Genomic DNA, 25406 nt, shown 5'->3' on the forward strand with positions numbered 1-25406 from the left:
GCCAAATACATAGATTTTGAACCATCTCAGCTGGTGAAGTCAGATTGCTCATCATTCAGCCTTCCTTGTAGATTTATTTGTCATCTTGAATTTATGTAGAAATCTGAAAAAGTGCTTAGATTTTTCTAATGTGTAGATACAGTAAGTGAAGTTGTAATTGAGTTTGTAAAAGCTAACAAATGGTTACTCTCATGTCATTTTATATCTTCTTGGTTTAGGTACTTTAAGTATCAGTGTTTGTACCTGGAAGAGCGCATCATCACTAGCCTCTTCACCTTTTATACGTTAGGACACTGAGACCAGAAAAATCACAGGAAAAATCGTAATGAAGGCCGGGAATGTGACCCTAACGTCCTAGCTGCCAGGCCCTTAGCTCTTGAATGCTGTAATGTTAGTACTTGAATTGGCATGTTGGAAAAGTGAAGTTTTTAGAAGAAACTCTTAAATGAAATAAGGATTTCTTTGCAGAAGTCCAGAACTAGATGTTTTAAAAATTCCTTCTGTACCTGATAGATGACAATTTCACATTGATTCAGACCATGTAGAGCTGTTCTGTTTCAAACCTTTATTCAACCAGGACACACAGAAATGTGAAAAAACAGGCATCTAATTAGGCCAACCCTGTATTTGTGTTTGTAAACCAGAGAGCAGTATAAGGGCTACGAGAGATGCTGGATAAGTGGTTATATATTTATTTATTTGTTTGAAAGGCAGAGTTACAGAGAGGCAGAAGCAGAGAGAGGTGTTCCATCTGCTGGTTCACTCCCCAAATGGCCGCAATAGCCAGAGCCGAATCAATCTGAAGCCAGGAGCCAGGAGCTTCTTCCAGGTCTCCCACATGGTTGCAGGGGCCCAGGGACTTGGGGCCATCCTCTGCTGCTTTCCCATGTGCATTAGCAGAAAGCTGAATCGGAAGTGGAGCAGCCAGGACAGAACAGGCGCCCATGTGGGATGTTAGCACTGCAGGCGGTGGCTTTACCCACTACGCCACAGCGCTGACTGTGCGCAGTAGAGATTTTTATTGTCTTTTAATTATTTTTTAAGATTTATTTTATTTATTTGAAAGCGTTACAGAGAGATATAGAGACAGAGCTCTTGCATCTTCTGGTTCACTCCCCAGTTGGCTTCAACGGCCAGAGCTGTGCAGATCTGAAGCCAGGAGCCAGGAGTTTCTTCTGGGTCTCCCATGCCGGTGCAGAGAGCTGGATTGGAAGAGGAGCAGCCAGGACCAGAACCGGCGGCCATATGGGATGCCAGCGCTTCAGGCCAGGGCTTTAACCTGCTGTGCCACAATGCTAGCCCTCAGTTGAGATTTTTAAAACAGACTGAAATATGTGTCATTTGCCAAATTATTAGAATAACTCAAGTACTTTTTTTATTACGCTTTTTATCATTGTGCAAGAGAATTTTGTTTTCATACAGGAATCCTTTTTTTTTTTTTTTTTTTTTTTTTTTGACAGGCAGAGTGGACAGTGAGAGAGAGAGAGACAGAGAGAAAGGTCTTCCTTTTGCCATTGGTTCACCCTCCAATGGCCGCTGCGGCTGGCGCACCGCGCTGATCCGATGGCAGGAGCCAGGTGCTTTTCCTGGTCTCCCATGGGGTACAGGGCCCAAGCACTTGGGCCATCCTCCACTGCACTCCCTGGCCACAGCAGAGAGCTGGCCTGGAAGAGGGGCAACCGGGACAGAATCCGGTGTGCCGGCGCCACAAGGCAGAGGATTAGCCTAGTGAGCCGCTGCACTGGCCAGGAGTCCACATTTTAATAAGCATTATTTCAGAAAATATTTACTTCAGATAAGATTGTATTGTGCCTTGGACATATTGTAAGCAAAATGATGAAATCTTACTCGGTAAATTCTCAGTGTTGTGATTGTGTGTTTTCAGTTCACAATCAGAAGTTTGTGAATTCGTAATGTTAGTCAAATACAGTGCCTTAGTTTACTTAGATCTAAAAGGCAGGAACTTTTTCAGTGCTCATGTGTTAAAAGAGTTCTTTGCTCAGCACATAAAAGGTAGCTGTTGAGAAACCTAGATGCTGCAGATTTGGAAGGAAGGGAATTTCCTCTCATACTGAAGCCTTAAAAAGCAAAGAGAGGTCGGCACCATGGCTCACTTGGCTAATCCTTCACCTGCGGCGCTGGCATCCCATATAGGCGCCAGGTTCTAGTCCCGGCTGCTCCTCTTCCAGTCCAGCTCTCTGTTGTGGCCCGGGAGGGTAGTAGAGGATGGCCCCAGTGCTTGGGCCCTGCACCCGCATGGGAGACCAGGAGGAAGCACCTAGCTGCTGGCTTTGGATCAGTGCAGTGCCGGCCGTCATGGCCATTTGGGGAGTGAACCAATGGAAGGAAGACCTTTCTCTCTGTCTCTCTCTCTGTCTACAACTCTACCTGTAATATAAATAAATAATTTCAAAAAATTTTTTTAAAAAGGCAAGGAGAGTGACACTTACCATATGTTGATTACTAAGGAGAATGATAACCATCTTAAGAGATCTATAGCTTTCTAGCCGGTGCCGTGGCTCACTAGGCTAATCCTCCACCTTGCGGCGCCGGCACACCGGGTTCTACTACTGGTCAGGGCGCTGGATTCTGTCTCTGCTGTGGCCTAGGAGTGCAATGGAGGATGGCCCAAGTGCTTGGGCCCTGCACCCCATGGGAGACCAGGAGAAGCACCTGGCTCCTGGCTTTAGATCAGCGCGATGCGCTGGCCACAGTGCGCCGGCCACGGCAACCATTGGAGGGTGAACCAACGGCAAAAGGAAGACCTTTCTCTCTGTCTCTCTCTCTCTCACTGTCCACTCTGCCTGTCAAAAAAAAAAAAAAAAAAGAGAGAGATATAGCTTTCCTACCTAAGGTTGTTAAAAGCTAGAAAGCATTCCTCATTTGTCATTTTTCCCTTTAATAGTGAACAACAGAAGTTGCAAGAGAACATAGAAAACATAAAAAGAAATCACAGTCTGGCATTAGGGCGACAGAAGGGTTATGAGGAAGAAATTATTCATTTTAAGAAAGAACTTCGAGAACCTCAATTTCGAGATGCAGAGGAGAAGTACAGAGAAATGATGATTGTTATGAGAACCACAGAGCTTGTGAACAAGGACCTGGACATTTACTATAAGACCCTTGACCAGTAAGTAGTAGATGGGACACGTGGTTCCCATTGCTGTGAATCTCACCTCACGTATCTCAGTCCTGCTTACCTCCTTTTCTCATTTTAAATATATTTCATTTGTATATAGAATGGAAAAATATATATGTGCATATACGCCCATATGCTCACTGTAAGTTAGAAACTTAATTTATAAAGCATATTAATAGTAAAGAGAACTCATGATAGCCTCCGCGCTAACCATTCTGACAGCTTTACCATTATCATTCTCTGGCATCCACCTGATGTTCCTCTCTTATCTCAGCCCTCCCTCCATCATCCCCGTTCCCTGTAACCAGTGCCAAGTATGTTCACAATCTCTGCTTTTGTAAAAAGTGGTTTCTCAAATGTGTGATTTTTTTTTTCTTTTTGAGCTTTTAAAAAATGGTACCATATTTTGAGTATTCTAGGATTTGCTGTTTTGGTCTTTGCTTATAGCTATGTTGATCTTGACTGCTGTACAGAATTCTTTGGGGAATCTACCCCTGGTGGCATTCTGTGGTAGATGGGCATTGGCATTTTCCCTCAGGTCTTTAGTAATAGAAACTTTGCTGCCAGGATCATTCTTGCCATATCTCTGGAGCAATGATATAATATGGTTATAAAGTAGAATAAGTTTCAGGGTATGCTTGGTTTACTGAAACAATGTTTAATTGTTTTCCCAAATGACCCCGCTAACAGTAGATAGGAGCCTTCTCTGATGCCACATCTGATGTTGATTTTTATAAACGTCTTCATGCTTGCCTGCCCATGTGGTAGCCTTTGCGGTCCCCTCATTGCTGCTGATTTGTGTGAATGATCATGCTATTGCTTCTTTTGTGTAGTTTATCTTTTACCCATTTTTTGTATATTATTGGTCTTAATGATTAGTAGGTGTTCTTCATATTTTCTGCATTTAAATTTTTTTTTTTTTTTTTTTTTTTTTTTTTTACTTATTTGAAAGAGTAAGAGAAGGAGAGATGGAGCAAGAGAGATCTTTGATCACTGGCTCATCCCCCAAGTGGCCACAATAGCCAGGTCAGGGCCAGATGAAAACCAGGAACTTCATTCTGGTCTCCCACATCGGTGGCAAGGGCCCAACTACTTCTGCTTTCCCAGGCACATTAACAGGAAGCTAGATGGGAAGCAGAGCAACCAGGACATAAACTGTACTCTGATCATGGGATGCTAGTGTCACAAGCAACGTGTGACACAACTCAACTTGTGCCACAACACTGGGCCCTCCCTGCTCTGTTCCTCTCTTGTCAGACTCTGGATGCTGGGAGTATCTTTCTGTCCCTTCTCCACACTGCTGACTGTTCGATGGCAGAGCCCTGGGCAGGTGCTCCACAGTCTGTTTGACCTCAGTCTTTAATGAGGAACGGGTATTTCAGCAGGGAAGGTATCCTGGTCACAGCAGCATCAGACCGAACATGGTGAGGATGTACAGGTGATGGGGCAGCCAGGGGCAGAAGCGGGTAGGGAGGAACAAGGTGCTTTCCAGCCATTAGACTTGCCTTAGGCACAAAGCCATGATGTTTACTGAGTTCTCTGATCGGGTACTCAGAAGAACTCTTCTAAATGAGAAGAAAGGCAGTACAAGATTTCCCCAAAATTGCATCTTTGTGGGCTTGCATGCAAACAGTGGCCTTATTGAGGTTTGTATGTGAGCCCCAAATTTGTCTTCTCACCTAGAAGGTCCAAAAATTTCCCTCATTGTTATCTCTTAGAATAAAGTATGCAGTTAGTTTAAGTGTTGCATTTCTATTTAAGGTAGCACAGGAAATTAGCAGGGCATTTTCAAGAAAAGCTGATTACCATCTGTTATTAGTAATCATCTAAAAACATCACCAAGTATAAGCTTCGGCAGTGGTCAGAGACGTGTTAAATAAGGGGGAAAGCATACATCACTTATCTGCTACTCCATACTAATAGGATCAGTTTAAATGATTGCAGAATGTATCACTCAAGATAACAGTGTTTCACCCTGTGCCCAGAATGTGCTACTCTGATTTTTCCCAGACGTGAGCATTGCACATTAGGTCATATTTCTAAGATTAAGTGGAAGCCTACAGTTTGGACAGTTTTGGATTTGAGGCGGCCAGCTGTTGTGACTTGGGCGTGGACCCCTATGTTCAAGGGGAGCTTTGTTTGGATGAGTGCTTTGTTTGCTGCTCACCGCCATCCTCGTCCCGACCTTGGGTGCAGAGTGGCTTCATATCCATAGCTCCTGCAGCGGCCAGAGGTCAGATTACAGAACCAGAAGATAACCAGTGGCGTTTCATACCAAACACAGTTCTTAAGCAAATGTGTCTCTTGTGATGGTGGTTAAACCATTGCTTGAATTTTAAAAGCTGTGGTTGGGAAGTCTAAGGAAAATTAGTTTAATAGTCTTAAGGATTTTAGGAAGTTTATTTAATATTTAGGGTCTTTAGAAAGTCTATGGAACATGGTTATTATGAAAAAACTGCATGGATTTCAAAAAATTCTGTACTAAAATAAATTTAACTTTATATTTTTTATGAACTTTTTGAATTACCCTCATGGTTTTAGGGGCTATATCTAGAAAAATAGGTGACTTATTTTTTTTTATCTGAAAGGTAGATTTGGAGGGGGGAGGTGGAGAGAGATCTTCCATCCGCTAGTACGCTCCCCAGATAGCCACAGTAGTCTGAGCTGGGCCAGCCTGAAGCTTCTTCTGGGTCTCCCACGTGTGTGCAGGGGCACAAGCACTTTGGCCATTATCTGCTCCTTTGCCAGATGCATTACCAGGGAGCTGGATTGGAAGAGGAGCAGCTGGGAGCCGAACAGCAGCTGGGAGCTGCCTGTATTGGATGCCTATGCTGCAGGCAACTGTTGAACCCCCTGCACCACAGTGCTGGTGCTGAAAATAAGTCACTTTTTAAATTTTTTTTTTTTTTTTAGTTTGTCTTATCTTTAACTGAAAGGCAGAAGAAAAGATATTCTATCCACTGGTTTTTTTCCCCTCAGCCCACAATAGCCAGGGCATGGGCAGGCTAGAGCCAGGAACCTCGTACTTAATCTGAATTTCCCACATGAGTGTCAGGGACCCAGGTTCCTGAGCCATCACCTCCTGCCTCCCAGGGTGCACGTCAGGAAGAAACCAGGTTGGAAACGGAACAGCTGGGATTCAAACCAGGCACTCCTGGACTGCTGGATGTGGATGCCCCTACTGGCATCCTACGCATTGCATGAAATGCCTGCCCCCAAGAGGTCACCTATCTTTTAAATACACAAGTTTGATAGATTAGGGACTTTTGAGTTTTGCTAAGTAACAGACATGAGATTCAAAATACCATTTCCCTTAAGCAAGATGGCTTCCTGGGACCTAACTGTGGAAAGCCAAGAAGTCCACGGTGCTGAGTACCAGGGCAGGAGGGAGGAACATCCTGTGTCATAATGGTGACATGACTAAGCACAGTGGTCACGGCCAGTTTTCAGCAACTTAACATTTCAGTGTTTGGTACAGCTCTGCATTTCACATGAAACAATGAGGATAGTGCTTGTACTGTCATTGGGAAAATAACCTTTACTGTTTTTTATCAATGTATTTGATTAATTATTTTTCTCAACTAATCTTTATTAGAAAAAAATGTATAGCTCTATAGCTTTTCCATTTAGTGTTTTATCCAGTGAAATAGCTTGGGGTTTGGGGGAAGTCCCACTTAGGAGTCACTTTTTTTTATCTTTTTTTTTTTTTTTTTTTTTAAGGAATACAGCTTCATGCATTTAATATACACAGATTTGGGAAAATGATGCTTCCTGCCACCCAGACTCCTGCCTTTCTTCCTCCTCCCTCTTACTTCCCCATTCTTATTTTTTACGGAGATCAGTTTTCAGTTTATGAGCACTTTGGGAACATCAGTACAGATCTTTCCATAACAGTAGCTTATCTTCCTCAGCAGCCTGAGCCCAGAGGTGGTTTAAGGAGGAAAAGCAAGAGCTGGAAGTCTTCTAGAAAATGAGGGCTTGATTTATGTAGGTGGGATTTGCCCAGCCCTTTAGATACCTGCTAATGACTGCATTTTAGGCATTCAGTTCCGTGTTAATGGCTACGTCCTAAGATGGTTAGAAAAGTGGCCCTCAGAGCAGCAACACAGACCTTGAACCATTGTCCTGGGGAGGCCTGGGAAGGCCTGAGGTGTTGCTTCGATTGTGACATCAAATTTGAACCCGTATTTGAAAGGCAGAGTTACATCCAGAGTCCATAGGTTATGTTAGTGTTGATGCTTGGTGTTGTACTTTCTGTGGATTTGGACAGATGTCTGCTGACCTGTATCTGTTAGAGTATCAAGAAGGACAGTTTCACTGGTACAAGTCTTTCTGGTCTTGTGATGGCTCCTTTCAAACAGGAAATGTGTTAGGTTGTGAACTTCACAGACAGCAAGGTTCTAAGATTTCCATGGCTCACCAGAATTATAAACACCATTAAAGCCATCATTCTTCTTCATTAAATGCAATAGAGTGTTCCAAAAAATTTTTTTTAAATTTTGAGGGAAAGAGAGCGACAAAGAAATCTCCCATCCATTGGTTCACTCCCTGAAGGCCAGCAGTAGCTAGGACTGGCCTGGCTGAAGCCATGAATTTAGAACTTACCCAAGTCTCACATACAGTGGTGGCAACCCAGCTGTTTGAGCCATCATTTACTGCATCCTGCAATGGAATTCGGAGCAGAACTGGACTCCAGGGGCCGGTGCTGGCGCTGTGACACGGCGGGTTAAAGCCCCAGCCTGCAGTGTAGGCGTCCTATAGGGGTGCCGGTTCATGTTGCAGTTGCTCCACTTCCAATTCAGCTCCCTGGTAATGCACCTGGGAAAGCAGCAGACAATGGCTCAAGTGCTTGGGCCCCTACACCCATGTGGGAGACCCCAGGCCCCAGGAGGAAGCTCCTAGCTGTGACCTGGGCCAGCCCTGGTCCTGGTGGCCATCTGGGGAGTGAACCAGCAGACAGAAGATCTCCTTCCATTGTACTCCATAACTTGTACCACTCACTGCATTCAACCCTGTCTTCCAGATGATTTGTGCTTCTTCCTATTTCATGACTGCAGCTCACAGAACATATTTTGAAGGTAGTCTTAGGCTGATGACAGTAACAGTGTCCAACATTGATTGTGCATGTGTTACTGCTTCAGTGGCATGTTTTCATTTCCTTTCACTGTGCCTGTGCATGGAATTTGCACAAAGCTTTTCTAGTTTTTTGTGAATGATACCACCCTATAGGGATTTTTCTTTTCTTTTTTTTTCCCACCTAACACAGGATGCAAATCTTTTGTGTTCAAATATGTAAGCCCTTTATTATAATTTTTAATAGCTGGATAATATTCTGTAACATGGATTTTCCTACTTTATTAGCCGCTGGTGGATAGAGTAGGAAGTTTTTAAATGTTTGCTTCTAAAGCTTATGCTGCACTGTGTGTCTTTGCCCACTTGTGCAGATGCACCACAAAGATAGCTGCTTAGATCGTGTTACTGGGTCAGAGGGGATGTGTGTCTTTGTTAGTGCTGAATTGCCTTCCAGAAACACAAAATTGGTTTCCACCAAAAGTATATAGAAGTGACCATTTCCATGTTTGCATTTTATTAGCCATTTAAAATTTTGGCAATCTTTTGCATAAGAAATGTTCTCACTGCCATGTAGAGTTAAATGTCTTTTCATATGCTGGCTCTTTGTATTTCTTCTCAGAGAACTGGCTACTCATTTTTCTCTGCCTATTTTCCTACTAGGTTGTCTTGGTTCTATGTGTTAATTTCCTGCAGATTCTAGATAGTAATCCTTTTCAAACATATTACACATAACCACTCAAAATTTGTCATTTGTCTTTACTTTATAGTATCATTTATGACTTTTTGTATTTAGTCAGTCTTTAGCATTTTTAATTGTAGTTTCTCAATTCTGTGCCTCAATTACAAAGTCCTTCCTAATCCTTTTCTTTTTTGATTGATTGATTTGATTTGAAAGGCAGAGTTAACAGGAGATATCGATATTCCATCCACTGGTTCACTCCCCAAATGGCCACAATGGCTAGAGCTAGGCCAATCCAAAGCCAAGAGCCAGGAGTTTTCATCCGGGTCCCTCATGTGGGTACAGGGGGCCAAATACTTGGGCATCTTCTGCTGCTTTCTCAGTTGCATTAGCAGGGAGCTGGATTAGAAGAGCAGCAGCTGACTCCAGCCAGTGCCCAAACCAGAGGCTTTACCTGCTGCACCGCAGTGCTTGCCCCAATCCTAAGGTTCTGAAAACGTTTTCTTACGATTTACTTTTCTTGTATTTAAATTTTATTCCTTTTGATTTGCTTGGAATTTGGTAAATAGTACCGATAATTAATTTTTTTCACCTTTCTAACCCTTTTGAAACCTTTCCAATTGATTTGAAATGTTACACAGAGTTCTGTATGTGATGAGATTCTGTATCCACCAACTATTTCATTTGTTTGTGCCCAGTACTATGATTGTATTCTTTGCATTCTCTCTTATATTTGAAGTTAAAAAAAAAAAAAAGCTCGTACCCTTTTAAAAAATTTATTTATGTGGAAAGACAGAGTTACAGAGATAGAGCAAGAGAAAAAGAGATCTTCCATCTACTGGTTCATTCCACAAGGCTGGGCCAGGCCAAAGCCAGGAGCCTGGAACATCATCCACATCTCTCATGTGGGTGGCAGGGGCCCAAGCACTTCACTCTCTGCTTTCCAGGTGAATTAGCAAGGAATTGGATCAGAAGTGGTGCAGCAGGGACTTGAACCAGCACTCAGTAGCTTAACCCACTGCACCACAATGCATACCCTGCTTTAGAATTTGTGGGTTTGTGGATGGCACTGTGACACAGTGGATAAAGCCTCTGCCTACAGTGCAGCATCCCATGTGGATGCCAGTTCGAGTCCAAGCTGCTCTACTTCCGACATGGCTCTCTGGTATGGCCTGGGAAAGCAGAAGATGTCTCAAGTCCTGCACCCATGTGGGAGACCCCAAAGAAGTTCCTGGCTTTGGATGGACACCGCTCAGGCTATTGCAGCCATCTGGGGAGTGAACCAGTGGATGGAAGACCTCTCTCTGCCTCTCTAATTTTGGGCTCTGAGTGTCTCCTATTTCTTCAGTTATTTTTGTCCCATTGAGAGTAAAGTTTTATAGCTTTCTTCCAGGTTATAGTTTTTATTGTCACTGTGGATAAGATTCTTTTTTTCTGTTGTCTTTCCCATTGGAGTTGGCTGCCTTCTTGGTCTTAACTGTTGAGTTGATTTTATTTAACTTTCTCAGGCAGCAGTTGTATTGACTGCAGACATTGCAGGTTTTCAGGATAGCTGTGTGTTTTAAGCTGGCTGCTGGCTGCTGTGGCTGCCTGAAACTGCGTTTTGTCAGAGTAGAGAAGTTCCTTCTGCTTTTCACTTACTGGAGAGTTGTTCAAAACTCAGTGTCAGATTTTATCGAATGCTTTTCCTTTTGCTTTTTCTTGAGACAGTTTATTGTCTCAATAAAAGAGACAGTTACTGAATTTTTCGCCTACGTTGTACTATTCAGACACTTTGATTATTTTATATTCTTTTTGATGCCCTTACTACTAAACTTGGTTTTATTCAGAATGTTTATCAATATTTATAAGCAAAATAGGCCTGTACTTCTTCTTTTGTGGTTGTTACTTAGGTTTTTCCTTGCTGTATAATAAATCTTTAAGATTTGCTAACATTCACTCATAAAGCTGAGTCTGGAGACTTCAAAAGATGGAATTTTGATTGCTTTTTCAGTTTTAACTGTCATTTCAAGTACTGTCTAGCCATTTTTCTTTGACCGTGGGCAAATTAGTATTTCAAATTGATATTTGAAATTAGTAATTTCAAGTTTTTGTTAATGGAGTAACAAAATCTAACTGCATATTGTTGAAAGGATTTAATGAAGTGATATATGACCATTTAGCATCGCTGAGTCTTACATAAGGTAAAAAGTCATCAATAACCACTCTTACCATCGTGCCCCTCAGCTCAGTCACTGTAGCTACTGCAGCGCTGCCCCTTTGTGTGCCGCTGTGAACTCGGCACTGCAGAGACAGGGGCTCACCTTGCAGACAGCTCCCCTCCCACGGTGGCACTAGCTCTCTCTCTGGACTAGAGCTTCTTCCTCTGGTGCAGGGTCTAGACCTGCCAGCCTGCCGCACAGGGCACCCTGGAAGACAGTGTACACGTACCTTAGTCACCTCTGCCCTGCCGGCGCCCACTGTCTACACTGGCAGTGCTTTTATGTTAGCTGCTGAAGATTTTTAACTGGAATGGAAAGATTTTTTATTTATTTATTTTTTATTTTTTGACAGAGTGGAGAGTGAGAGAGAGAGACAAAGGTCTTCCTTTTGCCGTTGGTTCACCCTCCAATGGCCGCCACGGCTGGCATGCTGCGGCCGGCGCACCACGCTGATCCGATGGCAGGAGCCAGGTACTTCTCCTGGTCTCCCATGGGGTGCAGGGCCCAAGAACTTGGGCCATCCTCCACTGCACTCCCGGGCCACATAGAGAGCTGGCCTGGAAGAGAGGCAACCGGGACAGAATCCAGCACCCCGACCGGGACTAGAACCCGGTGTGCCGGTGCCACAAGGCAGAGGATTAGCCTAGTGAGCCGCGGCACCGGCCAAGATTTTTTATTTTAAAAATTTATTTTACTTATTTGAAAGGCAGAGTTACAGAAGGGTACTAAGAGTTATTTCATCTGCTGGTTCATTCACCAAGAGGCTGGAATGGCTGGGGCCGGGCCAGGCCAAAGCCAGGAGCTTGGAGCTCCATCTAGGTGTCCCACGTGGGTGGCCAGGGCCCAGTCACCTGAGTCATTTTCTGTTGCCTTTTCAAGTATGTGACCAGGGAGCTGAATTGGAAGTGAACTATCTAGTACTTGCTCTTATGGGATGCCAGTGTCACAGCAGCAGCTTAAATTGTTGTGCTATAGCACTGGCCTCTGATCCTGATCTTTCTGAATGATTTAAACAAAACAAAACTTGGGGCCAGTGCTGTGGTGTAGTGGGTAAGCCGCTGCCTGTGAGGCTCATATCCCATATGGGCGCCTGTTTGAGTCCTGGCTCCTTCACTTCCAGTCCAGATCCCTGCTAATGCACCTGGGAGGGCAGCGGAAGATGGCCCAAGTGTTTGCACCCTTATACCCACATGGGAGACCCCAAGAAGCTCCTGACTCCTGGCTTCAGCCTGGCCCAGCCCTGGCCGTTAGAGCCATTTGAGGAGTGAACCAGAGGATGGAAGCTTTTTGCTCTGTGTCGCTCCCTTTTTGTGTAACTCTGCATTTCAAATAAATAAATAAATCTAAAAACCAGAAAATCAGGATCAGGATATGAGAGCTATGGAAAGGCAGGCTTTAACAGGACTCACATGAGCATATTATGAGCTGTATCTGTGTTATTTTTTATAGACGTACTGAGATGTTTTCTCTTTTTGGAAAAAGCACAAAGTGTGAGGCAGAGATGAACAATTAGACGATGGAGACGTGTTGCATTCTTGTCAGGCAGCAGAGCGTGGTCTCTTTTTTTCTTTTTCTTCAGTCTTTAGTACTTCGCAGTCCTTCATCTGATACTTAATGTATTTATGTTGAGTCATTTCTCTTGGGCTGGTGAACCAGAAGATCATGAAATGATTCTGCAGAGGCAGTTGTAGCATTACGTTTGGTTTCTTTTTTTATATATATCAGATAAGAGGCCTGCAATGGAAGTCCGTCCACCTCACATCCTCTGTGTGGTGATGGCAGTGGTATTTGCCTTCTTATCACTGGTACAACATTTGTTAGTTCACAAACCAGATTCCAAAGAACCCCAGTGCTTTTTGATGAACAGTGACTATAGTAGGAACAATGTTAGATTTTTACAGACAAATTTTGTTTCTATAAACCTTCCCTTTTTAATGCTTAGAAACTGCCACCTTAAAGACCAGACCTAAGTTAATACACATGTTTAGAACTAGGAATTTTGAATCTGTGTTAGGAAGGCAGAAGAAAACTGATTCAGTTCCGCTTAAGCCCCTACGTCACCCTCCAGAACCAGCGCTTCTGGTTGGACAGATCTCGGGAGTAAAAGCAGCACCTGCTAAGCCTGATGGCAGCAGTTTCCAGAAACCGCTCGCTTCCCCTGGATAACATCCAGCCTTCCTGCCACTCACTGCGGCTGTCTAGAAGGTCTCCTGGAGCCCAACGGCCTCAGAGACATCCGCTGCCAGCTGTGCTGTGCAGTGAAGACGGGCAGTGTGCAGGTGGTCTTCAGTAACAGCCCAACAGCAAGGTTTTTGCTCCTAGCTTTTAGTACATTTGATCATTGAAAATATTGGAAAAGTTACTGTTACTTACATCAGTATGTTTTTAAAATGTACTATAATTCTGTATCTTGTATATAAATAATACATATTGTTTATCTACTAAAATACCAATGACTTCCTTTTCTAGAGCAATAATGAAATTTCACAGTATGAAAATGGAAGAAATCAACAAGATTATTCGTGATCTTTGGCGAAGTACCTACCGTGGACAAGGTAATGAGCACATGGTCTTCCCGAATGCCTTTTCCAAAAGCCCCTTCTGTAGCTCCTCCCATGGGACCTCTCATCATCCGGGGATCCCTCCCTGTGCCCCTTTCTGAGTATCTCTTTGAAATTTTCTAAGAATTCTTATCTTGACAACATCTCTCAGCAGAAAGAAAATGCAAAGCTTTCTATTCCCAGAGCCTCACAGGACTTTCGTATTTGGCTGTGGTAGACTTGATGCTTGGCTGATTCTGTTGTAGCAGAGATGGGGTAAACCCAAATGCCGTTAAGAGGAGAGCCATCCAGAAGAAACCCTTCACAGGGAACCAAGAAAGACCATGTTGAGGCTGAGGCTTGCTTGGGGCATCTCAATCACTTCTGGCTGGACCACCAGGCCCCAGAGTCCTCCCAGTTGGGGAAATGGGTACCCCATAAATGTAGGTTGCTCAGAAATATTCTTCTTTCTGTGTCAGATATTGAATATATAGAAATTCGCTCTGATGCTGATGAAAACGTATCAGCTTCTGATAAAAGGCGGAATTACAACTACCGTGTGGTGATGCTGAAGGGAGACACGGCCTTGGATATGCGAGGACGATGCAGTGCCGGACAAAAGGCAGGTGCCTCAGGAACCTAGAGAGCCAGGCTGCACAGAGGACACCAGCGACAGACAGCTGGCAGTGCAGTGCGCGCGCACACACACCCCACCTAAGGCTACCCGTGAGTGGGACACCCCTGACAGCACCCTTGATGCGTGTAAAGTGAATCCGACTCAGCCACCATCGTTGTCAGTGGCTTCTTCAGTCGCATGTCAAGGGGGCTTCTAAGAGTAGGGCCTGGAACAGTGTCACAGGAGAGGCTAGATGAGGAACAGGAAGCCAACACCACCCTCCTCATCCAAGTACGCACACTATGTCATCACGTAGAAGATAGATCATTTTTTAATGTGCTACCAATAAAGAAAAAAAATGCAGTTGCACCTAGGATGCATCCTGATTTCAGTGGTCAAAGGGGGCAGGAGTGTGTTTCAGAAGCAGTGACATGACAAAACTAGCAAACCAGATCGTGGGTGGAGTCAGATGAGGCTTGGCCATTGGTCACAGAGCCTTGTTGACAAGATGGTGCCTCAGAGGCCAGACATCTGCCAGTCAGTGGCCTGGAGATTGCCCCAGGTCCCTCTGCCATCTACACATGTCTCCAAGTGGTACATGGGACATACATATTAGGACAAAGCTGTGCATGGATCAGCATTTTTGCACCAAAGTAAACTTATCAAGTACCCTGGTGCAAACAAACTCGGCTAGGTCAGGCCAGCTACTCTACAAGAGGCAAGGAGGCAAGTCAGGATGTGAGAAAAATGGGCCCAGCACCCTGCGGACAGGTGAGGGCCTTCTGCACCGAGGACGCTGCAGGGTAGCAGCAGGTCATCACCCTGGGGCTCTGAACGTCTTTCAGTCCTAAGACTGAGTATTCTCGGAGTTTCCAGTTTTTGCTTATGTTAGCCTAGACAGCCGATACAGACTTAAGACCTCTGCAGATTACTATCTAAATCCAGCTCTGCAAAAATGACACATTTGTCATCTATAATCAGTATTACTGCTTGCTTTGGTGATTTTTAGTGGTAATTATACATAGAAATACATAGTGTTTCAACATGAATTAAAAATACTTTCTGAGCGAAAGTAGATTTTCTGCCGCTTCTCCAAGGGAAGATTACCTCCTTGGCGTAGCGAGAGCACAGAGCATCCACCCTCCCTCTGCAGGTTTTTGTTGAAGCCCAAGCGGCCAGCCTGATGCTGCACACGTGATGGGTGGTGGGCGGGCTGGCAGTGGTGGGAGTCACAGGTAAGAAGGAAGTGTCTGTCATCCGAAGAGGCAACTGAGGCCCCTCCTTTTGTAATCTGGCCTGCCTGGGTGGCTGAGGCAAGTGTCTACTGTCTAGTCAGCAGCCCACTCCCTAGGGGAGAAAGGTAATCTGTCTGTAGTAGCTAGGGCAAGAATTTTTAAGATTGTTCATCGTAGACCCTTAATGAGATTAAGAGTTTCAGATAAATGGCCACACATCTGTATCAGGCCTCCAATTTCCAGTTTGTTAGAGTGGATGTGTTTGGGGTGTGTGATCAGCATCGTTAATGATGGGTGGAGAGAATGGAGTGATGGTTTCGCTCCTGGAGGGGCTACAGGGCCAGGTGCCCTAAAGGGCCAGTGATTCCCTACCATCAGTACCCTTGGGATATCACCCCGCTTTGAGAGGGATCGTGCCTGCAGCCGTGAGCAGGAGGCCTGGGGAGGGAGACGTCTCACTCGGCGTTTTTCCAGGTCTTAGCCTCCCTCATCATCCGCCTGGCCCTGGCTGAAACGTTCTGCCTCAACTGCGGCATCCTTGCTTTGGACGAGCCCACGACCAACCTTGACCGAGAGAACATTGAATCTCTGGCGCATGCTCTGGTGGAGTAAGTATCCCACGCTGGGGACAGGTTGTGATCGGTGCGTTCTGGGCTGGAGCCCCCCTAGACAGAGCCTTTGTGGGGAAGGCAGTTGGTGCCAGGCCCCGGGATTTTCCTTTCGACAGCAACTCTTCAGGTCCCTCAGAAAGGAGCGAGATGCCGGCCAGCGGCTGCAGACGCCATCTGCACTTTCCCGCGTTCTCACAAAGTCACAGCTCGTGGTTCCTGGATTGGCTTGGTTTTCCTGTAAACCCAGCAGAGGAACCGCACTGTCGTGAAGACATCCCTGGGTGGTCGCAGTGGGCTTGGGATGGTCTCCCCAGGTTTTCACATGTGACCAACCAGGAGGAGGACTGTGCTGGCAGGCACTTGCCCCCAGGTAGAAGACGGTGTCAGCTTGCTGTACCCCGTGTAACCTCAAGAGCATCCAGCGCCAAGCAAGGGATCAACAGTGGTTAAAAGAAAAATTCTTTCGGGTCAGCCTTGTCGCTGATTACTGAGCAAGAGTGCGCCCACTCCACCCACTCAGGGCCCCGTGTGTCACAGCAGTGATGCATCCAGCAACTGGTGATGGCAGAATTCTGAGTAGACCTGGCTCCTGAGAAGGCCGCGTTATTCCCCTTACCTGTAGTGTCTTGATTATTTGAAGACTTTTCTTCTAGAGAAAACGAGTAACAGGTCAGGGAAATCCCTGCTGAGGGAATGGTCAGGCGCCTCCCGAAGTGGAGCAGTTTAGGTGTCCAGGAAAACTAACAGTTCACCTGCTTCAGTCAGAAGAACCTTTGCCATCTAGTAGACTCGAGTGCGTGTGCCCTTACCTGCGCCTAAGCCAGGCATCAGGCCACGCCTGGAGAGGTGGAGGGCACTCCACCCTGGCTGAGCTAGAAGCCTGGGGCCACCCGGCCCTCCCTCCACTTCCTGTAGGGCGGCCTGAGGCACAGGAAAAGCTATAAGCATGAATTTATGTGTCTGGCAGGGTCTGCAATGGCTTTCTCAAATGAAATCCATTTGGTTAACAAAGTCTTGGTTAACAAAATATTCTACATTTTTTTTTTTCAGGATAATAAAAAGTCGCTCCCAGCAGCGTAACTTCCAGCTCCTGGTAATCACTCATGATGAAGATTTTGTGGAGCTTTTAGGACGCTCTGAATATGTGGAGAAGTTCTACAGGATCAAGAAGAACATCGATCAGTGCTCAGAGATCGTGAGGTACAACATGAACTCCCTGGGGTCGTACGTTCATTAAAATCACTTAAATGCCGAAGACCTTGTGTCCTCTGTCGGCTGAATCAATAATAAAATACATTCTGTACGAAGGTGCTTCTCACTGCTGTTAACAAGTTAGGACTTTGGTGTCAATCACTGGGAATTTACTCCCTCGCATGATTTTCTGAACAGCCGAGTTGGCAGTAGCTGAGGATGACTGGAACTGACACAGTTATAGCATCCGGCTCTGCCTCTGCTTTATACATCAGCAAGTGGCCTCCCTTTAGGCCTTGGTTTCCTAACTGCTATCTGAAGCAGCTGAGTGGGGTCTCGGGGTTTGACAGGAACCTTAGTACTCATCTAGGTTCAGGGTGGGGAAGGCCCTGGAAATCACTCAGTGAGCTCAAAATTCAGTAACTCCGTAGCAGGCTCATTTCTAAGTCAAGAATTTTATATTGGCCCATGAATGATGTATGAATTTCCACACAGCTCTTGGTAGAAAAAAGGTTCCCCACCCCAGTCAAATACCCATCACCTACCTCCTACACATCCCTTCAAGACAGGCATCCTGCCTTGGGCCTCTCGACTGAGGAACGCCCACACTGTGTATCCAACTCCCAAAAGTCTGGCCAAGTCCAAGGCTTCCTCTTCGCTTCCTGAACTGTGTCACGAAGTCTCCAGCCCCCCTCTGCATCCATCCTGTGTTCTGTGCAGGGCTCTGGTTGATCCGGATTCCGCTCCAAGGGGCGTTCACTGTGGAAGGTTCCTCAGAGTCAGGACTTGCTCCTACTAGGGTCCAACCTGACATGGACAGGGCAGGTGACGTGCTCACTACAGACCCGAATCCTATTAAAAGCGCAATCATACTTCCTGGAATTGCTAGCTGACATCAGATTCTGTGCACCTAAAATGATACCAGTTACGCGCTACCCTTGAGCGAATGGAGGAAAGTTGCTTCCGTCATATTCTGTGTGTTCAGTGGTTCCCATGAAGACGGCTGGATGAGAAGGATTGGTCCAGACCTCACCCAGCCCTGCACGAGGCCTGTGTTCCCACGCCGCCCCCTGCTTCCTGCCCACACCAAAGCCCTTCCCCTGACACTTCGAGCCTCACAAACTAAACTTTCACACTTACCGAACTTGCGCATCGAGAGAGGAACACGGCTCCATCTCGGAGCACTGGGCCATGGGTTCCCGAACTGAGCAAGAACGAGTCGATTCTAGTCAGATCCGATAGCAAACCTGCAAAGTAACCAACAGTAACCAAGGAGTTCCTCCCCCAGCAATGCAACAATGTCAGAAATTAATCTTTCTCAGTGGTCCTCAGACAGCCACGGGGCAGCTGAGACAAGGCAGCACCCCAAGCCCTGATGAATGCTTCATTTGGCAAAGAGTATTTAATTTTCTCCCCCTTTTTTCAAGATTATTTATTTGAGAGGTAGAGTTACAGGTATTGAGAGGGAGGGACAAAGAAAAAGCTCTTCCATCCGCTGGTTCACTCCCCAGATGGCTGCAGTGGCTGGAGCTGTGCCGATCTGAAGCCAGGAGCTTCTCTCAGGTCTCCTACGTGCTGGGCCCAAGCACTTGGGCCATCTTCTACTGCTTTCCCAGGTCACAGCAGAGATCTGGATCAGAAGAGGAGCAGCCGGGACTAGAACTTGTGCCCATATGGGATCTGGCGCTGCAGGTGGAGGATCAACCTACTGCGCCACAGCGCCAGCCCAGCAAAGAGTATTTTACTTTGTTATTTGTCATGACCTCAGAATGAAAGGTATCGGCCGGCGCCGCGGCTCACTAGGCCAATCCTCCACCTTGCAGCGCCAGCACACCGGGTTCTAGTCCCGGTCGGGGCGCCGGATTCTGTCCCGGTTGCCCCTCTTCCAGGCCAGCTCTCTGCTGTGGCCAGGGAGTGCAGTGGAGGATGGCCCAAGTCCTTGGGCCCTGCACTCCATGGGAGACCAGGAGAAATACCTGGCTCCTGCCATCGGATCAGCACGGTGTGCCGGCCACAGCGCGCCGGCCTCAGCTGCCATTGGAGGGTGAACCAACGGAAAAGGAAGACCTTTCTCTCTGTCTCTCTCTCTCTCACTGTCCACTCTGCCTGTCAAAAAAAAAAAAAAAAAAAAAAAAAAAGAAAGAAAGGTATCTTAATAACAAAAAGCTAAACATCTCCCACTAAGGATTAAGACCAGATACCTGTGTCAGCATTTTTCCGAAAGCGCCGGTCACAGCAACAGGAACAACAACAAAGGCAACGCGGCACACAGGCAGTGAAGAAACAGGGCTTGCCAGCTGCAGACTCGCTTCCCCTGCACAATGCAGCCCTCTGGGGAGAGGCCGCTGGCAGCCCCAGCCCCGCAGTTCCGTGGGCGGGGAGGGGGACATGGCTGCTTCTAGATCGTTCTCCGTAGGATGCCTCCCCCCACACACTTGGCACAGCCAGCCAGCATCGCGGTGTGAAGGTTAGGAAGGAACCAGAATGCTGGGCTCGTGTCCTGGCGCCACCGCTCAAAGCTGTGAGGCCTGGGACAGGTTAGCAGCTTTTGCTCTGTGTCTGAAAAAGTAGGAAACATGATCCTGCCGTGGCGGGCTGCTCCGGAGATGAAACGGCCTGTTTGTAAACTGCTTACAACCGCTTGCCACACAGCAAATACCGGTGTTCCAGAAAAACCTCCTCGCTGTCTCCTGTGCCCCCGGCCTGTCCACTCGCCCTCCCTGAGGACTTCAGGGCTCAGTCCCGCGTCCCCCCAGGGCCCATCTCACACCTGTGGCTGAGAAGCCCGGCCTCGGCCCCCTGCTCTTCAGCGCAGACTCCACGGTTTCACTCTAGAGCCCAGGCCCTCCAATGACGATGTCGCAGGCACCGTCACCCGGCGCTAAGCTGCTCTTCACCAGCACTTCCACCAGCGGTTCCAATCCACGGATTCTACCAATTTGTCCCACTTCTTCCCCAGTCCACTCCTCTCCCCCAGGGCTTACATTCCGCACCCTGTCACAGTGTCGCCTTCCGCACACTGCCCTCCCCTGCCCTCACATGTGCCTGGCAGCCCCCAGTCCTGCCTGAGGCGCCCAAGTCCAGCTCTGCGCGCACACACACACACACATACACACACACACATATACACCAGTCCCAGTCCTGCCTGAGGCGCCCAAGTCCAGCTCTGCGCGCGCACACACTCGTGCACACACACCTCAGGCGCTCCCTCGGCTGCTCCCTTGTCCCCCTCCCCTGCTGGCGCGGCGGTGGGCGTCAGGATCAGGAGGAGGCTGCGCCCGGCTCTGCATCTGCTCACTCTGTGACCCAGCTTCACACTTCCTGTCCTAATGCGGGTTCTCCAGGAGCAGAACCCAGAACGACACTGAAGTAAAAACGGCCGGGAGGCCGGAGGGATGGTACGGGGAAGAGGTCAGCGCGGACAGGCGTGCTGTGAAGCAGGTACCCAGTGGGTGACCAGTTAACCCCTCAGGGGGACTGGGGGATCTGGCTAACTCTGCCTCAGGACCCCCCCCCCCCGCCCGGGGGTGTCTATATACCGCCCTCCTGTGTTCTAGAACACACCCGCAGAGCTGCGTCCCGAACTGTCACTAGAAGACGAGAGAAACCTTCAGCGGAGACACCCAGGAGGGCAGCCCTGGCTGAAGGCGGGCACACCGGAAGTCCTGGAGCTCCTGGGTCAGCCGTGTGTGGGCCGTCGGTCTCCCTGCCAGCTCTCTGCTGCGTCGGACCCACGAATAGCTGCCCTCTGTCCACACTGTAACTTGGAAATGAAACCCGAGAGGACCACGACCACCTTCCGGGCAGAACCTGCACCTCTCAGAGGCGTTCCGCTAACGGCGGCTACCTTCTGATGCTTCCCAGTTCAAAACTCTTGGTGTCTTCCCTGCCTCTCCGGTTTATCTCACTTCCCATTTCCAGTCCATGAGCTTAGGACTATGGGCTCAACGTTGACAATACAGCCGGAGTCGGGTCCTGCCTCCCCAGATAAACCCCCACCGCAGGAAGCATCTGCTCTCAGCGTGGGGTCTGGCTCCCCTCGGTTTGTTCCCAGCACAGCAGCCACTGAGCTTTCTCATGGAGGGGTGTTTTCGTTCTATCCGGACACTGAAGTCCGACAGACAGACATAAACTGTATACACGAAGAACGGCTGGAGAAACGCCTGCCCATCAGGAAAGGGGAAAGGCGACACGCAGAACCCTGTGCTGTTCTGACCAAATGCAAAGCATCCAGGGGCCAGCGCTGTGGCAGAGCGGGTAAGGCCGCCACCTTGCAGAGCCGGCATCCCATGTGGGCGCCGGGTTCAAGTCCTGGCTGCTCCACTTCCGATCCAGCTCTCTGCGATGGCCTGGGAAAGCAGTAGAAGATGCCCCAAGACCCTGGGCCCCTGCAGCTGCATGGGAGACCCAGAGAGGAGGCTCCTGGCTGCTGGCTCCTGGCTTCTGATCGCACAGCTCCGGCCACTGGGGCCAACTGGGGAGTGAACCAGATGGAAAACCTTTCTCTCTGCCTCTCCTTCTCTCTGAGTTTCAAATAAATAAATATTCTTTAAAAAAAATTGAAAGCATCCCTATAAACTTAGCGTTTTCATATATAAAGCAGTTCTACTTCTCTAAGGGTGAAGACCACCAAAATTCTCCTTTAAAATCAACACTGGCAGAAATGGTCAAAATCAACTTTTTCGGCAATTTAGTAAAGGCTCACACTGACTCCCAGCCAGCGGCATTTCAACCTGCCCTCACCTCACTGCCCCTTCCTGGCTCCGTGGTAGGCTCCTGACTAGAGCGTCTGGGAAAGCAGCAGCCACGGGAGGGGAAGAATGGGCTCGGCGCTCCCCGGGTCTCATCCCGGAGAACTGCCATTCTTCCGCTCCTCTGACAGCTGCCTGGAAAGCTCCATTCTTGGAGCCTAGTCTTCCCTAACCTCACGTACAACTCTGCTAACTGCGCTACCTGCAAGGCAGCTGGCTCAGGCTGCGCTGTGCTGTCTCGGGCACCGTCTCCAGCTGGGGCTGACAAGCGGCTGACCCGACGCTTCAAAGGAAGAGCTGCGGAACACGTCCCTGGGAGCCTGACCAGGCTCCTGCAAACTCCTGGGAGTCTGGGAGAGCACGAGCAGCTGCAGGGACTAGAGGGAGCCCAAAGCTCTCACCTCTGCCAACCGGGAGACCCTCCTGGTGCAGGAAGCAGAGGTTACAGTGTAGCTGTAAACCGCCTGCTGAGGCATGCAGACAGCCCAGCCAGCATACCCACACCACATGTGTGTGCAAACTTTAAAAAAAAAAAAAAAAAAAAACTACTGGTTCAAGACATGAAATCTGTGTATCCTTATTAGCTTAATACTAAGCTGAAACTTCACTGAACCAAATGTGACAAAGCAGAGTTTGTCCAAAAGTCACAAAACAAACTAGCATCAAGAGTTACAAGCCCGAGGGAAGAAGTCTTCTATTTTCCGAACTGACTTACTGTTTAAAATACCCTGTTTCCTGGGCTGGTGCTGTGGTAGAACAGGCAAAGCCGCTGCCTGCAGTGCCAGCATCCCACATGAACACCGGTTCAAGTCCCGGCTGCTGCACTTCCGATCCATCTCTCTGCTATGGCCTGGGAAAGCAGTGTAGGTGGGCCCCTGCACCCACGTGGGAGACCCGGAAGAAGCTCCTGGCTCCTGGCTTCGGATCCGCACAGCTCTGGCTATTATGCCATTTGGGGAGTGAACCAGAAGATAAAAGATTGATCAACTGATCGATCGATCAATCGATCGATCTCTCTCTCTCTCTGTGTCTGCCTCTCTGTAACTCTGCCTTTCAAATTAATTAATTTTATTTTGACAGGCAGAGTGGACAGTGAGAGAGAGAGAGAGAGAGAGAGAGAGAGAGAGAAAGGTCTTCCTTTGCCGTTGGTTCACCCTCCAATGGCCGCCGCAGCCGGCGCGCTACGGCCGGCACACCGTGCTGATCCGATGGCAGGAGCCAGGTGCTTTTCCTGGTCTCCCATGGGGTGCAGGGCCCAAGGACTTGGGCCATCCTCCACTGCACTCCCTGGCCACAGCAGAGAGCTGGCCTGGAAAAGGGGCAACCGGGACAGAATCCGGCGCCCCGACTGGGACTAGAACCTGGTGTGCTGGCACCGCAAGGTGGAGGATTAGCCTAGTGAGCTGCGGCACCGGCCTAATTAATTTTTTTTAAAAAAATCCTGTTTTCAAAAAGAAATTACAAGACATGCAAAAGAACATGAAAATATGGCCCATACAAAATAAAAATTCAGTCAATAGAAATTGCTGAGGAGGCCCAAATATTAGACTTCCTAGGGGAAGACGTTAAATATCAGCTATAATAACTGTGTTTGATAGGAACTAAAGGAAATCATGTCTAAAGAATTGAAGCAAAGTACAAGAGGGGCTGTCACTGTGGTGCTGTGGGTAAATCCCATGTGGGTGCTGGTTTGAGTCCCGGCTGTTCCACTTCTGATCCAGCTGCCTGCTAATTTGCCTGGGATAGCAGCAGAAGATGGCCTGGGTGCTTGGGCCCCTGCACCCAGGTGGCAGACTAGGAAGAAGCTCCTGACTCCCGGCTTCCGCCTGGCAAAGCCCCGGCTGCTGCGGCCATTTGGAGAGTGAACCAGCGAATGCAAGACCAACCGACTTACCTACCTACCTACCTGCCTCTCTCTCCCTCTCTCTAACTCTGCCTTTCAAATAAATAAATAAATATTCAAAAAAAAAAAAGTACAAGAATGATGTATCACCAAAAAGAGACTATCACTCAGGAGATAGAAATTATGGCCAAAAACCAAACTGAGATTCTGGAGTTGAAAAAAACCAATAGTAGGTAAAGTAAAAATTGTCCTGAGGAGCTCAAAGGGCATCTGAATTGCAGAAGAGTCCGTGAACTTGCGGACAGGTCAGTCAGGGGGCTCCAGCCTGATGAATGAAAGGGGAATGCAGGAGAACCAAGGGCTCTCCAGAGACGTCCGAGTCCCCAGCCGCACACGCCGACCGCAACCAGAGCCCAGCAACGAGCAAAGGCAGGGGCAGGAGGAATACCTGCAGAATATTCTTACGCTTCTCTGGTTATGAAAACATTAATCTTCCTATTTAAGAAACTGGATGATCTCTAAGGGGGATACACTCAAAGACATCCACGGTCAAGTTGTCAAAAACGTAGACACCTTGACAATAACAAAAGAAAGGAGCAAGAGACCCTCAATAAGTTATCAACTGACTTCTCATCAGAAACAGTGGAGGCCTGAGAGCAGGGAGGTGACGCAGGCATTACAGGGCTGAATCAGACTGTCGCTCACTTCCGTGTCCAGCAAAACCATCATTCAAAAAAAAAAAAAAAAAATTTCCCAAGGAAGCAAAAATTCAGGTAATTTGTCTCCAGCATACTTGCCTTATAAGAAATATGGAGGAAATTCAAAAAGTTCATGGAGATGGAATTAAAAGATAATAATGCATGCAAAGTTTTTTCATAATACACATTTTCCATGAACTTTTTCAAGGCTCATCATATGCACAGACTTCAAAACTGGTAGGTTTTTTAACTTTTAAAAAAATTGTTTATTTGAAATGCAGAGTTGAATCAGAGAGTCTTCCATCTGGGGGCTCACTCCCCAAATGGCCACAATGGCTGTAGCTGGGCCGATCCAAAGCCAGGAGTCAGGAGCTTCCTCCGGGTCTCCCACATGGGTACGGGAGCCCTAGAACTTGGGCCATCTTTCACAGCTTTCCCAAACCATAGCAGAGAGCTGGATCGGAAGTGGAGCAGCCGGGACTCGAACCAGCGGCCACATGTGATGCCGGGATTTGCAGGCAGTGGCTTTACCCACTATGTCGCAGCACCAGCCCCCAAAACTTTTTGCACCAAAATAAACTCATCTTCTAACTTCATTTTCCACAAACTTTTTGAAGTATCTTGAATAAAGGGAGATCTTTTAGGATGCAATGAAAGGAAAACTGGACTAAAATCCACTTGAGGAAATAAGCAGCCCCACTACAGGGAAACACACAGGGAGCATGAGAGCAGAGCTGCGTCTGGTCTGTAACTCTCTGCCCATGTGCTGTGAACGGGTTTGGGGATAACTGTAATACTATGTAGGTGGACTTGCGATATAGAGTAAGAT

At 47.5% G+C, this 25406-nt stretch overlaps 1 protein-coding gene across 4 annotated transcripts in view; it reads left to right on the forward strand.

The window, feature by feature from the left end:
- RAD50 (RAD50 double strand break repair protein) overlaps positions 1-17401 on the forward strand; it is a 79776-nt gene extending 62375 nt beyond the window's left edge. For 2 of the 4 annotated variants that reach the window (XM_051843298.2, XM_051843299.2), the window contains exons 20-24: positions 2906-3130; positions 13562-13647; positions 14112-14254; positions 15958-16091; positions 17145-17401. In XM_051843298.2, coding sequence (XP_051699258.1) covers positions 2906-3130; positions 13562-13647; positions 14112-14254; positions 15958-16091; positions 17145-17331 — 775 coding nt within the window. In that variant the 3' untranslated portion in view covers positions 17332-17401. 4 annotated transcript variants of the gene reach the window in all.
- Positions 17402-25406: the final 8005 nt, after the last annotated feature.

This window comes from Oryctolagus cuniculus, chromosome 6 (assembly GCF_964237555.1).
Source record: "Oryctolagus cuniculus chromosome 6, mOryCun1.1, whole genome shotgun sequence".
Taxonomy (NCBI): domain Eukaryota; kingdom Metazoa; phylum Chordata; class Mammalia; order Lagomorpha; family Leporidae; genus Oryctolagus; species Oryctolagus cuniculus.